At 38.8% G+C, this 13,079-nt stretch overlaps 1 protein-coding gene across 8 annotated transcripts in view; it reads left to right on the forward strand.

Annotated features, from left to right (window-relative positions):
- Positions 1-13,079, forward strand: part of MDN1 (midasin AAA ATPase 1) — a 109,175-nt gene that overhangs the window by 47,477 nt on the left and 48,619 nt on the right. For all 8 annotated transcript variants that reach the window (XR_003252661.1, XR_003252663.1, XR_003252662.1 and 5 more), the window contains 13 exons: positions 2,912-3,100; positions 3,464-3,553; positions 3,677-3,937; positions 4,085-4,355; positions 5,077-5,236; positions 5,543-5,659; positions 6,840-7,048; positions 7,683-7,828; positions 8,708-8,910; positions 10,066-10,286; positions 11,245-11,358; positions 12,120-12,252; positions 12,931-13,040. Coding sequence is in view for 5 of the 8 variants with exons in the window: in XM_026060800.1 (XP_025916585.1) it covers positions 2,912-3,100; positions 3,464-3,553; positions 3,677-3,937; positions 4,085-4,355; positions 5,077-5,236; positions 5,543-5,659; positions 6,840-7,048; positions 7,683-7,828; positions 8,708-8,910; positions 10,066-10,286; positions 11,245-11,358; positions 12,120-12,252; positions 12,931-13,040 (2,224 nt within the window). In the remaining 3 variants the exon portion in view is untranslated. The remainder of the gene's footprint in view (positions 1-2,911; positions 3,101-3,463; positions 3,554-3,676; positions 3,938-4,084; positions 4,356-5,076; positions 5,237-5,542; positions 5,660-6,839; positions 7,049-7,682; positions 7,829-8,707; positions 8,911-10,065; positions 10,287-11,244; positions 11,359-12,119; positions 12,253-12,930; positions 13,041-13,079) is intronic.

Genomic DNA, 13,079 nt, shown 5'->3' on the forward strand with positions numbered 1-13,079 from the left:
TCTGTCTATGGCAAAGAATTCAGAGATGCTCAGATCCAAAATTGTGTAAATATAAAAGATTTTCAACAAATATTAATTGCAGGCAACTACTTGTTTGCTATTTTGTGGCTTTAAATATTGCTGTTTTGTGCAAAGTGCAGGATTTAAAATTCACAGTAAGAATTTATGTATGGTCATGCTTCTGAAGTTGCACTTCGGACTCATGACATGACAAAAATAGATTTATCTTCAACTGGAAAAAGATGTAGTAATATTGAGATAAAGAATACAGACATACTGCATTTTACTGCGCTTTGCAGATATTGTGTTTTTTACAAATTGAAGGTTTGTGGCARCCCTGTGTCGAGCAAGTCTGTCAGCACCATTTTTCCAACAGCATGTGCTCACTTCGTGGCTCTGTGTCACATTTTGGTAATTCTTGCAATATTTCAAACTTTTCGTTGTTATTGTATCTGTTATGGTGATCTGTGATCAGTGATCTTTGATGTTACTATTGTAATTGTTTTGGGGTACCACAAACTGCGCCTGTACAGGATGGTGAACTTAATCGATTAAGTGTTGTGTGTGTTCTGACTGCTCCACCAACCGGCCGTTCCCCCGTCTCTCTCCCTCTCCTCGGGCCTCCCTATTCCCTGAGACACAATAATATTGAAATTAGGGCAATTAATAACCCTACAATGGCCTCTAAGTGTTCAAGTGAAAGGAAGAGTTGCACATCTCTCACTTTAAATCRAAAGCTAGAGATGATTAAGCTTAGTGAGGAAGGCATGTCGAAAGCCGAGATAGGCTGAAAGCTCGGCCTCTTGCGCCAAGCAGTTAGCCAAGCTGTGAAGGCAAAGGAAAAGGTCTTGAAGGAAATTAAAAGGGCTACTCCAGGGAACACATGAATGACAAGAAAGCAAAACAGCTTTATTGCTGATATGGAGAAAGTTGTAGTGGTCTGGCTAGAAGATCAAACCAGCCACAACATTCCCTTAAGCCAAAGCCTAATGCAGAGCAAGGCCCGCACTCTCTTCAGTTCTATGAAGGGTGAGAGAGGTGAGGAAGCTGCAGAAGAGAAGTTTGAAGCTAGCAGAGGTTGGTTCATGAGGTTTGAGGAAAGAAGCAGTCTCCATAACAGAAAAGTGCAAGGTGAAGCAGCAAGTGCTGATGTAGAAGCTGTAGCAAGTTATCCAGAAGATCTAGCTAAGATGATTGATGGAGGTGGCTATACTAAACAACAGATTTTCAGTGCAGACAAAACAGCCTTATACTGGAAGGAGATGCCATCTAGGACTTTCCTAGCTGGAGAGGAGAAGTCAATGCCTGGCTTCAAAGCTTCAAAGGACAGCCTGACTCTCTTGTTCGGGGCTATTGCAGCTGGTGACCTTAAGTTGAAGCCAGTGCTCATTTACCATTCTGAAAATCCTAGGGCCCTTAAGAATTATGCTAAATCTACCCTGCCTGTGCTCTGTAAATGGAACAACAAAGCCTGGATGACAGCACATCTGTTTACAGCATGGTTTACTGAATATTTTAAGCCCACTGTTGAGACCTACTGCTCAGAAAAAAAGTTTCCCTTCAAAATATTACTGCTCATTGACAAGGCACCTGGTCAMCCAAGAGCTCTGATGGAGAGGTGTACGAGATTAATGTTGTTTTCATGCCTGCTAACACAACATCCATTCTGCAGCCCATGGATCAAGGATTAATTTCAAATTTAAAGTCTTATTATTTAAGAAATACCTTTTATAAGGCTATAGCTGCCATAGATAGTGATTCCTCTGATGGATCTGGGCAAAGTAAATTGAAAACCTTCTGGAAAGGATTCACTGTTCTAGATGCCATTAAGAACATCCGTGATTCATGGGAGGTCAAAATATCAACATTAACAGGAGTTTGGAAGAAGTTGATTCCAGCCCTCATGGATGACTTTGAGGGGTTCAAGACTTCAGTAGAGGAAGTAACTGCAGATGTGGTGGAAATAACAAGAGAAGTAGAATTAGAAGTGGAGCCTGAAGATGTGACTGAATTGCTGCAATCTCATGAGAAAACTTTAATGGATGAGGAGTGGCTTCTTATGGATGAGCAAAGAAAGTGGTTTCTTGAGATGGAATCTACTCCTGGTGAAGATGCTGTGAACATTGTTGAAATGACAACAAAGGATTTAAAATATTACATGAAGTTAGTTGTTAAAACAACAGCAGGGTTTGAGAGGACTGACTCCAATTTTGAAAGAAGTTCTGTTGTGGGTAAAATGCTATCAAACAGCATTGCATGCTACAGAGAAATTCTTCATGAAAAGAAGAGTCAATCGATGGGGCAAACTTCATTGCTGTCTTATTTTAAGAAATTGCCACAGCCACCCCAGCCTTCAGCAACCACCACCCTGATCAGTCAGCAGCCTTCAACATCAAGGCAAGACCCTCCATCAGCAAAAAGATTACAACTTGCTGAAGGCTCAGATGATGGTTAGCATTTTTTTAGCAATAAAGTATTTTTTAATTAAGCTATGTACATTGGTTTTTTTAGACATAATGCTGTTGCACACTTAATAGACTACAGTATAGTGTAAACATAACTTTTATATGCACTGGGAAACCAAAATATTTGTGTGTCTTGCTTTATTGCGGTGATCTGGAACTGAACCCGCAATATCTCCGAGGTATGTCTGTAGTGTTCTGTGACCTTACATAGAATATTTTGTGGTAACATCTTATCGAAAGCTCCTGTTTTTAGAATACAGTAGATGAGACAAACAGAATCAAACTTTAATTCATTACATATTCAGAAAAGTTAATACAGCTTGCTCTTTCTAGTGTCTTCTGTCTTGCAAGTAGTGCCAAAGGCAGAGGTTTAGTTGGAATTTTAACATGTTTGAAGACCAGTATGGGGGTGGAGTAAGAGATTTTTGAATTGTTATTTTTTGCAGATTGACAAAGAAGTAATGGTTGAAAAAAAGTGGGGACAGAAAGGAGGACCCTGGGAGTTCAACTTACGTGATCTTTTCCGCTGGTGCCAGCTTATGCTTGTTGACCAGTCACCAGGATGCTATGATCCGGGCCAGCATGTATTTTTGGTATATGGAGAAAGAATGAGAACCAAGGATGACAAAGAAAAGGTGAGCTGTGTGTTCTCATTCCTTGCTCTTTAGATAGTCAGGAAGTATTTACAGAAATCCAAGTGTAAATTTGAAGGTACCCTGAAACTCATTCATAGATATTACCTCTTAGAGAGGAAAAAAAATAAAATTACACACATACATGAATATATATATATACACACACACACATATAAAAATACACACATATATATATTATATATTTGTGTGTGCATTTATATATATATATTTATACACACACACATATGTGTGTGTGTATATGTACGTATGTAATCTTTTTCTGGTCGAACTTCAGAAGTAAGGCTTTAGAACAATGGATAACTAAAGACTGATAAGTCCCTTTTGCTCTTTCAAATATTTTAGGTTGTATCTTTGTTTAGAGACGTTTTTGGCCAGGAGGCTGATGTATATATAGGAACCAGAGTGTTTCACATCACTCCCTATAATGTTCAGGTAAGCTGTGGAGAAGATGTTTTGGGAGGGGAGAGAGAAGGGAGGTGTCTTGTACTTTTACATCTGAGCCCCAATTTTCCTCTCTCTCAGTGTACTCACCTGTGTGGCATTCATCCCTTCTAGATTGGTTATTCAGTTCTTTCTCGTGGCAACTATATTCCTCGTCCTGGCAGAAATCTCTCACTTCTGCATCATTCACTACAGTCCCTTGAGTCTATTATGAAATGTGTGCACATGAGCTGGATGGTAATCCTAGTGGGCCCTGCAGCTGTTGGCAAGACCAGTCTTGTTGAGCTGCTGGCACATCTGACCGGTCATCGACTAAAAATCATGGCAATGAACAGTGCGATGGATACAACTGAACTCCTGGGTGGATTTGAACAGGTAAGTACAGTTTGGGTAATAAGGGAATATTTCTTGTTCCTACCAAACAGTGGCCAGTCCACTGTGATCTCAGTGTTTAATCCCCAAATGGAGCCTTAGGCCACATGGTCTTCTGGATGAACTAACCCTGTAATGGCATGTTTGCAGGTTGACATCACTAGATCGTGGCAGCGCCTGTTGGAAAAGGTGGAGAATTCTGTGAACACGCTAGTAAGGGACAGTCTTCTCCTGACAGAAATTTGTGCGGATGATGCAGAACTTGTGCTTAGAGCTTGGAGCAATTTCATCCTGAATTACAAACCCAAATCTCTGGGTGAAGGAGGCAGAAGCGTTACAGCTGAACTAGTGAGCAGACTGGAGGGAATACTTGTACTTATCCAGCGACTAAACAACAAAATAAATTCTTACTCAAAGGCAGGTATGTATTGTGGGTGACTGGAAATAAGACTGTATGTTGCTCTGAAGAAAATAAGAAACACATATAAATCTGCAGTGAAATCTTCAGAAAACTTTGAGTCTATTTTGTATTATCAGTATTGTTGCTTCATGCTGCTTGTGTAAGACAACTGAGCTTCTGAAGAAGTTACATTAGTGATGGTTCTTCAGGTTTATTTTTTGTGCAATTATACTTGATAGCGATCAGTAGTCCACACTGGACTGAACTGCTAAACATGTGAAGCAATACAATTTCTATCTTGTATCCCTAAGAAAGGGAATTTAGATATTTTATTCTTACATTTGGTCTCTGAAAGATTATTAAGCAGACCAGCTTTACAAATTTCAGCAGGGCAATGTGTGTTGCATGTCATGTCAAGTGTTTGTTTTGTTTTGTTTTGTTTTTAAAGCATTGACTGAAATACAACATTAATATGCAGCAGTCTTTATCTAATTGGAGGAAGGGATGGAGAAAAATGTCTGTCTAGTTCATACTTCTCTGTACTGACAAAACCCCTGTGTCCCTATGGATTTTGCCTGTGGACAACTACTTGCAGAGTCAAAGCCTGTGCTGTATATTCCTCTGCAAAGCAGAAACAGTTATTAGTAAAATAATTTTATTTATTTATTTATTTWTTTTTTTGAGTGGAACAGTAAACTACCTCAGTTATGTTAATTTTGATATGAGATATACTCCCTTTCAGAGTTTGCTCGCCTAGTAGAGGAGTTTCGGCATTTCAAACTGCAGCAGGTCCAGGCTACTGACCGTAACAGCCATGGCACTTTTGAGTGGGTGGATGGGATGTTGGTTCAAGCCCTGCAGTCTGGAGACTGGCTTTTGATGGACAATGTTAACTTTTGCAAGTAAGAGATTATAGTCACCTTGTTTCATTGAATAAATCCTTTAACCTCTCTAATTAATTTAGCCTTTCATGAACAGTTTACAACTGGACACTTTGCATTTGATAGCAATACATGGGAAGGGTAACTTTCTTTCCTTCCCTTGAATAGTATCTTCCTTCTTAAACAGCTTAGCAGACAATAGTTTCCTGTTACCATATGGTTTAATTAGCTTTTTGACTTTTTGCTTATGGTTGGTACCATTTTGATTTCATATTAGTAGAGGAGTGGGATTGTTACCTTTTTGTAACTTTTTTTTTTTTAATATAGCCCTTCTGTGCTGGACCGCTTGAATGCTTTACTTGAACCAGGAGGTGTTCTTACCATGAGTGAGAGAGGTGTGATAGATGGCACAACTCCTACAGTAGCTCCTCATCCAAATTTCAGGTGCTTTGCTTTTCTGCCATTTATTTACATAGAGATAGATATAGATAGATAATTTATATTTGTGTAAGTGTATATATACATACACACATGTGAGCACACACACACACTGAATACATATCGGATTTAGAAAAAAGTGTCAGCAGTGAGCCAGGCTTTTGGTATTTTAAATGCTGTTTGGTTTCCTGTAGACTGCAGTGGTGCTGTCTGTCTGGCAAGGAAGAAGACAGCAGTATGATTAACATTTGGTTTAGTGCTTAAGAGGCTTGGCTTTATATGCCTCTTCTGCCACAGACTATTACATTGGAAAACTCATAGCAGTGTCCCTCTGTCTTGATTGTTTATTTCTAATTTAGGATTTCAGCACTTCTGTATCTCACTGTAATGGAATAGAGGATACATACAGTAAACATGCTGAGATACTCAGATATTCTGGTGATGAAAGGCAGCATGCGAACACAYGGATGTTTTATGCCTGCTTTTTCCATCCCATCACCAAATTTCAGTTTTTTGCAGTGACACAAATTTAAAAAAATACTATACAGTCTGTCTTTAATGGATCCATATTAGTTCAGACCTGAGGTAGTCTCTGTGGGAGATGGGAGAAGAACATGCAGAGTATTCTATATAATTCCTGCCACTTTTTTACATTTATGCAATAAATATAGGAACTGATATGCTCTGGTTCATCTGAATTAGAGACAAGATTTCTGACTTTTCAGAAACCTGTTTCACTGCACCCTATCTCAGAATTTGCTCTCCTTATTTTTAAGAGTTGCTCACAGGTAGTATTAAGTACTTGGATGTTGGGTGCTTTGGTTTTTATTTTTTAGGTATAGATTTATCTGAAGCTGTTGTTAAGACTTCTAGAAGTCTTCTCGGTAGAAAAGAGCTCAGAGGTGCAGATTTAACTTTTATGTTTTTAAGTTGGCAAATGGAAAATAGATATCGCTGAGGAAAACATAGCTGAGAAAAAATCATGCAATGTATCTGTGGCCAAGTTCAACGTATAATTATACATACACATTTCTCAATTCAGGTGGTGTCTCTGACATTCTAGATCTTAGTTTCCTGTTTTTTATGAAGATAGATTTATTTTCTATAGCATTCCTGGAAGAGCACATTTGGTGGTTCCAGAGTGATAGTTTAAAGCTCTAAGTAATGTCTTATGAATATTTGACAGGCTTTTCCTTTCCATGGATCCTATCCATGGAGAAATATCCAGAGCCATGCGGAATCGTGGGATTGAAATTTACATTCCTGGGGAGAATGATGGAAATGCACTGGACAGTCTGGATGTGAAGTTACTGCTGCATGGTATGGGGTTAGTGGGAGATAGCATCTGTGGCGCACTTATGGCTGTGCATTCAGAAACTAAGGAAGCAATAGCAGGTAAGAAAAGTTTGCTCAGTTCTGTGGTAACAACAGCTTGGGCTCATTACAAATATTTGCATTAACTCTTTAATATTAAACTTGATTGTCTTGTTGTTATATGCAGCTGTAAGTAAAGTCATCCAAGTATAGTGAAGTTTTCTTTTCTTTTCTTTTGCATTCTCAAGAAATAGGCCCAAATCATATAAAAGGTGGGAACTGGGGTGCTTTGTGAGGAGACATCAGACACTGGCATGATATGTACAGTGGTCCATAGCTGTAGGGCAGGCAATATATTCTAAGTGAAAATCAGCCAGGTATAAAGTTTGCACAAGGCCTGGTCTTGGCCATTCATGCGTTTTGGGGGGTTTTTTTGAACAAGATTACACTGAAAGAAGACCTGGGAGCCTGAAGATGTGAATTTCATTCATCTCTGCTGCTAGATATTTTATTTTGAGCTGGTCACCTGTTATTTTATAGTTTTGTCAGGTTTTCTTATTAACCTTGAAGAACCTATTCAAATCTCAAGACCCAGTATGATTCATTCCAATCAGATCATCTTCAAGCACTACAAAAGTGATGTTCATCCTCAGAGGGTGAAAGTGCTGATGGTTACTAAACATTCATATCATCCTGAATGCTGAATCTCTTTCAGGTTCTGTGTCATCTTTGTCACCTTTGCTTCATGCTGCTGCATTAATTGTGCAGCAGCTACAAAGAGGCCTTGGATTAGCAAAGTCTTTTTACAGAGCTTGTTGGGAAGTTTATGGCCGCTCACAACAATTACAAATTAACCAAAAGGTAAAAATTCTGTATTTAGAAGTTCTTCTTACATCATCTAGATATGCAGAAAGTACCATATCAGGAAGTTAATGTTTGAGATCCTGTTTCTTAAATGCCTGAGCAAGGGGTTAGTGAAGATAGTGCTCTTGAAGAGATGAACTGAACCATTTTGAATGCTGTCTCAGGCATCTGTCAGGCGATGAAGAGGCGGGTCTAAGTGTCATTGAGATATTTTCTGTATTTCTTAGATTCTGTGACTTTCTTGGCTCCAGTGTAAGCAGCAACAGTACTGCATGTAGCTTGCTCTTACAGATAGTTGCTGCTCCAGAGGTCCTTTTTCAGTGTAGAATGGTGAAGAATGGTGAATTTCAGTTATTTCCTCTGCTTTCTTGACGTATTTTCTGAGCCTAGTGGCATATTACTAGAGAGAGAGGTCAGATGAGTGAGTTACATGAAAACTCTCAATCTGAAATGTGCATATTGAGATCTTTCCCGGGGGATAAATATGGTTTGTAGCCTCTTCTGTAGTCAGTGGCTCACCCTTTYGCAGTGTAAGGGAGCCAGAGCATATCCCAGTTGAAGTCTGAGGCGTACTTGTTTTTTAGCAGCTTCAGCTCAGACTTAGGGGTATTAATTTCAATTAAACCGTAACCTGAAAAGCTGTGCACGCTGTCATCTGGAAACAGCAATATTCACTTCCTATTTTTGAACTGTCCAATATGATTGTTATTTCACTTATGGTTGAAGTGTTTTGGTACTTCGTGGTGTAGATTATATCGTGCTTGTATATCCTTTGGTTTATAATAATATATGTGTAATTGAAGACCTTCCTGAGCTATTGTACTTGAACACATGTTTGAATGTGATTCTGAATTGCTTTTTGGTTGTCTGTTGTAGCTTGTATTAGATTTAGTTACGAAGCATGTTTCATCTCTAACTTCCCATGAAATTTGGGGTGACTCCCTGCTAGCAATGGGATTGTGGCCAGACTCCCTACCTACGGGCCTGTTTGCAGCAGAAGACTCGCTTCTTTCAACAGTCCGGAATGATGGACAGGTCCTAATGTATTGTCTGAATAGACTGAACATTAAAAACTGCAGGTAGGCAAGAGGACAACTTTTTTGTCTAATAAATAAGTAAGAAACAACATATAGCTAGAGTGTGAAATATTGGTGGTGTGTTATCACTCCCCACAAAACTTTGTTCTTGAGCCAATATTATGGGTAGACTGTGGTAGTTGCAGACTGAATTTGAAGCTGCTGTTACCTTTCCACTCACCACTGGAAATACAGGTTTAATTCTTTACTGTGTTACTCCTCAGTCCAAAATTTTGACACTTGTTCAATCTTCAAATTAATAAATGTATTTGATCCATTTTGAACTGACTTAGGGCTGGGCACTTAGCAGAAAATCTGAATGTAAACACTGGCTTTACAAGCTGACAGGAGCCCCAAAACTCTCCTAATCCAGTTTCCTTTGGAGATAAAAGTGAGTATTTAGTTTTGAGTATATTCACGAGCCTTTGTACTTTTTGCTTCCATGTGCAGGTAGCACTAGTACTTATGAGGAAATGTTTTTGTTCTCCCTTTGACCTGGCAAAAAATAATCGCAATGTTTTCAAACATTTATTCTTGATGTATTTAAAGGCCAGTATCTTCAAAAAAAAAATTTTTTTCAAACAAAGCTTTCTGAAAGAAGTCCCATGTGAAGGGGCCAAATGCAAGAACTCCTTTTTCTTGTCAATTTTCTTGTCTAATATTAAAATTGTTTTCACAACACTGGTGCAAAATCTCACTTCCTATTTGCTTTGTCTAGTGAGCTACTGTGGACAGGTACTGTGATTTGCTTGTCCAGTGACTGAACACGCTATAGAAGTTGATACTAAGATTTAACATTGAAACTGTAAAACTGCAAAAAATACTGTTTTTCAGTGCTGCTTTTTTGTCTTTTGTAACCTATTTTTACACCTCATTCTGGTGCACAGATTGAATTATAATTTCTCAGTGAAATGCTGTGTCATCTCTGACACTGCATGAATTTTTGGTAATAGTGAGTTCCTAACAGTAGACACCTTGGACTGATTTAAAGTTAGAAGTTGACTTTAAAGCTAAATAAAGAAAAGAGATTGCTGGATTGCTATCTTCTTGCCTAAAAACAGTTGCATGGTGAATAACTTGACTTGCAGAATGGATTCTTTTCTGGAACTGGCAGTTTGAGTCCTTATTTGGTGATCCTCAGTTCCCTTTGCATTTCAGGACACTGCCGCTGACTCTGCAAGATCTTCAGAAAATCATGCAGTCCACTAATCCTGAGAGTCTCCAGTTCAACGCTGTTGAGATAGATGCTGACTGGATGGATGAAATGGAAGTCCTCCAGGCTTCAATTAAATTGTTCATAGAAAAGGCAACCAATCAGGATTGGACATTGAGAGTTAAATGGCTTAACCACTTAGCGAAAAATCTGCCACAAAGTCTTGGTAGGTAATTATTTAACTTTCTCTTTTGCCTCCAGGATGATTTATTGTATTTTCACAGATCATGAGTCATATGTGAGTACATTCAGCCTGTTCAAATGGACTGCTATGCAAATTCTGTTACCTGCAATAAATCAAGGGTATAAGGCTCCATGGAGAAAGGAAAACAGGTTGTGTAGATTAGGGTGAAGAGATGACTTTGAGCTAAACTTTGCCATTTTTTATTTGAGCATGCACATAACTTGTACTGCTTCTGAATTGTAGTTATTTTTATAGATACCTGTTGGCTTATGTAGGAAAATATGCCATTCTCATCGTTATTTTTTTTTGGTAGCAGTAATAAAAACAGTAAAATGCCTTCCATTTATTTAATTCTAAAATATGAATAGTTAGAAAACCAGGGGATTGCAGAGCTGAAGTTTACTGAAGCTGTGTTGCCTGAACATTCAGGATATCAACTGAGATACGGTCTTCATTGCTTAATTACATTAATCATATTAAACTTGTGGAGAAGTTATCCTTGCGATCTCGGACTGTCTTATCACCAAATGAAGGGGATTGCTCACGCTTGATCTTGCTGTCTATTTCCAGGCAGATGTGTCTATATAACTAAATTTAAAAAAACCAGACATACTAAGAGGAAGAGTTGAAGGTATAAACTCTAATGGATTTTTGCAAGCCATGTTCCTAATAGTTGGCATATGTGAAGTATCGACAGTTTACCTAGAACTCTTTACTGGATTTCTCTCTTTGGCCATGATATTTTGACCGCTTTTAAGGTCTCTTGGAGCTAATATAAAATAAGAGCAACCAGAATGTGTCCGGGGTGCATGCACAGATGAGATTAAGGCTGTTTGTGCTAGCTCAGTTTATGTTAATTTTATTTATTTGTACTAAACACTGTTTTGTTTTTTTGGTATACTTACGCTCTCTTCCCCCCTTCCCTCCCCTTCACCTACAGGTCTAGTGCAGATTCAGTTGGAAGCGGGTGCTGTAGCCCTTGGTAGTTTCTATGCCAGTCCCCTCTCACCTGGAATTGGTAACATGATCAAGTTGCTACAGCCAAGTATGACAGGTACTTCTGAAGAACTTGATGCAAGACCTCAGTGTTTTGTGTTCTCTGAACACACTGCAACCCTTCTTGAGAAATGTGCATAACTAAATAAAGGCTGTATTCTGACTACACCTAGTTCAAAGAAAGCATTCTTGCTTTCTGGAAATGGAAATGAGGCAATTGAATGTATTCATCCTATGCAAATTAGAGTGCTTGACTCTACATGAGTGCTGTGACTGTGAATCCAGCCTGTGCCTAACTGACCCAGGTGTATTCCTACAGCCCAGAGTTAAGCTGTGTTCTGAAGAGTGATGCATCTCTCTGCTGCACTTCTGACTGAATAGTTTAAGCATCCCAGTATCTCCCAGCAATTATTGTTTTGACTGATCTGAAACCTGTGCTGAGGCATTTAATTTTCCTCCTGTGTTTTACAGGGAGCTCAGGCCCATTGTTTCCTTTCTAAGCTTGTTAGGTGCATGAAAGCTAAATATGGTGAGACTAGACCCTTTCTGGACAGTGCTAGATCTCTTGCCTGGCCTGTGGAGGAACAGGAATTGGACTCGAGTTTCCAGGCTCTCTTTTTGAGTATCCTGACCACTTGTTAATTTAAACTGCAGTCAACTTACTTCTCTTCTGTTTGGATATCTGGAGTGAGGGAGCTTAGGACTCTTCCTTCCTCCCTCTTTCTCTAATGTTCTTGCATAGTTGGGGGGGATTGAGAAAGTCTTTTACTGAATGATGTCTCCATTGCTGTCCTGTCTGGTCATGTTTTGCCTTCCCAGATGAACATGTGATGCCTCTGGACCCAAGATGGAATATGCAGTTTTTGGATATAATTAGAAATTCGATGAACTTYGACACAGAAACGGAACACACAGATCAGCTTCTCATCCTTTTGAAGTCTGTAGCAAACCGGTAAGTTCCAAAAGTGGCTTGTGAAGGCTGCCCTATGACTGTAATCAATGGTGCTTAAATTGCTGTGGTTTCTGCCAAGTATGTTTTTAAATGTTGTTAGATGTGATCTAAAATACTAGACAGAGGTTTTACACAAAAATTCTTAAATTCTTTGCTTCTGCTTTCTGTAGATGCAAACTAAAAACTATCAGTTTATTAATAATATAGGAAACGATGCTCCTGGCATTTCACATAAGCTAGAGTACTTCCAGCACTAACCTGAACTGTGGGATAAAGCATAACAGAGGGGAAGCACTGACAACAAACTTCAAATAGTTGTCCTGTTTTGGAAGAAGGGATTTGGACTGCTTTTCCAAATAAGAGGAAAAAGTACTGGCACATGAATTCTGAAATTAAAGTAAAATGCAGGTAATGCTCACATATCCCACAAGCAGTTGTATTGCACTGCTTAGTAGCCCACTACTTCTCCCTTTTTTGTGATTGTTGAAGTCAGGAATCTGCTTTTGTGATACTTACTTCTGCAGACTGTATTCAGGCATTTAGTTGTGCTGCACTTGATTCTTATTTTCTAATACACTGAATGTCACATGTCACTTCATAGTTCCTCATTCCAATGAGGCAGAGGTTTTAAGTTAACTGATGGATTTTTAATGTCTTTATTATTTATTTTTAATTCAGAGCAGTATTATTTCTTGACCGAGAAAAAAGGAGCTACACTGAGAAGAACTTGATTGCCAGCAAGAAGCCAAGAACTAGTGCCTTAAGAATGTCTCTAGATTTCCATAAAGGTGGGATTGATTCTCACTGCTTCTGTTAGTGCTATCGTC

The sequence above is a fragment of the Apteryx rowi genome, unplaced genomic scaffold (assembly GCF_003343035.1).
Source record: "Apteryx rowi isolate R43461 unplaced genomic scaffold, aptRow1 scaffold_171, whole genome shotgun sequence".
NCBI classification, from domain to species: domain Eukaryota; kingdom Metazoa; phylum Chordata; class Aves; order Apterygiformes; family Apterygidae; genus Apteryx; species Apteryx rowi.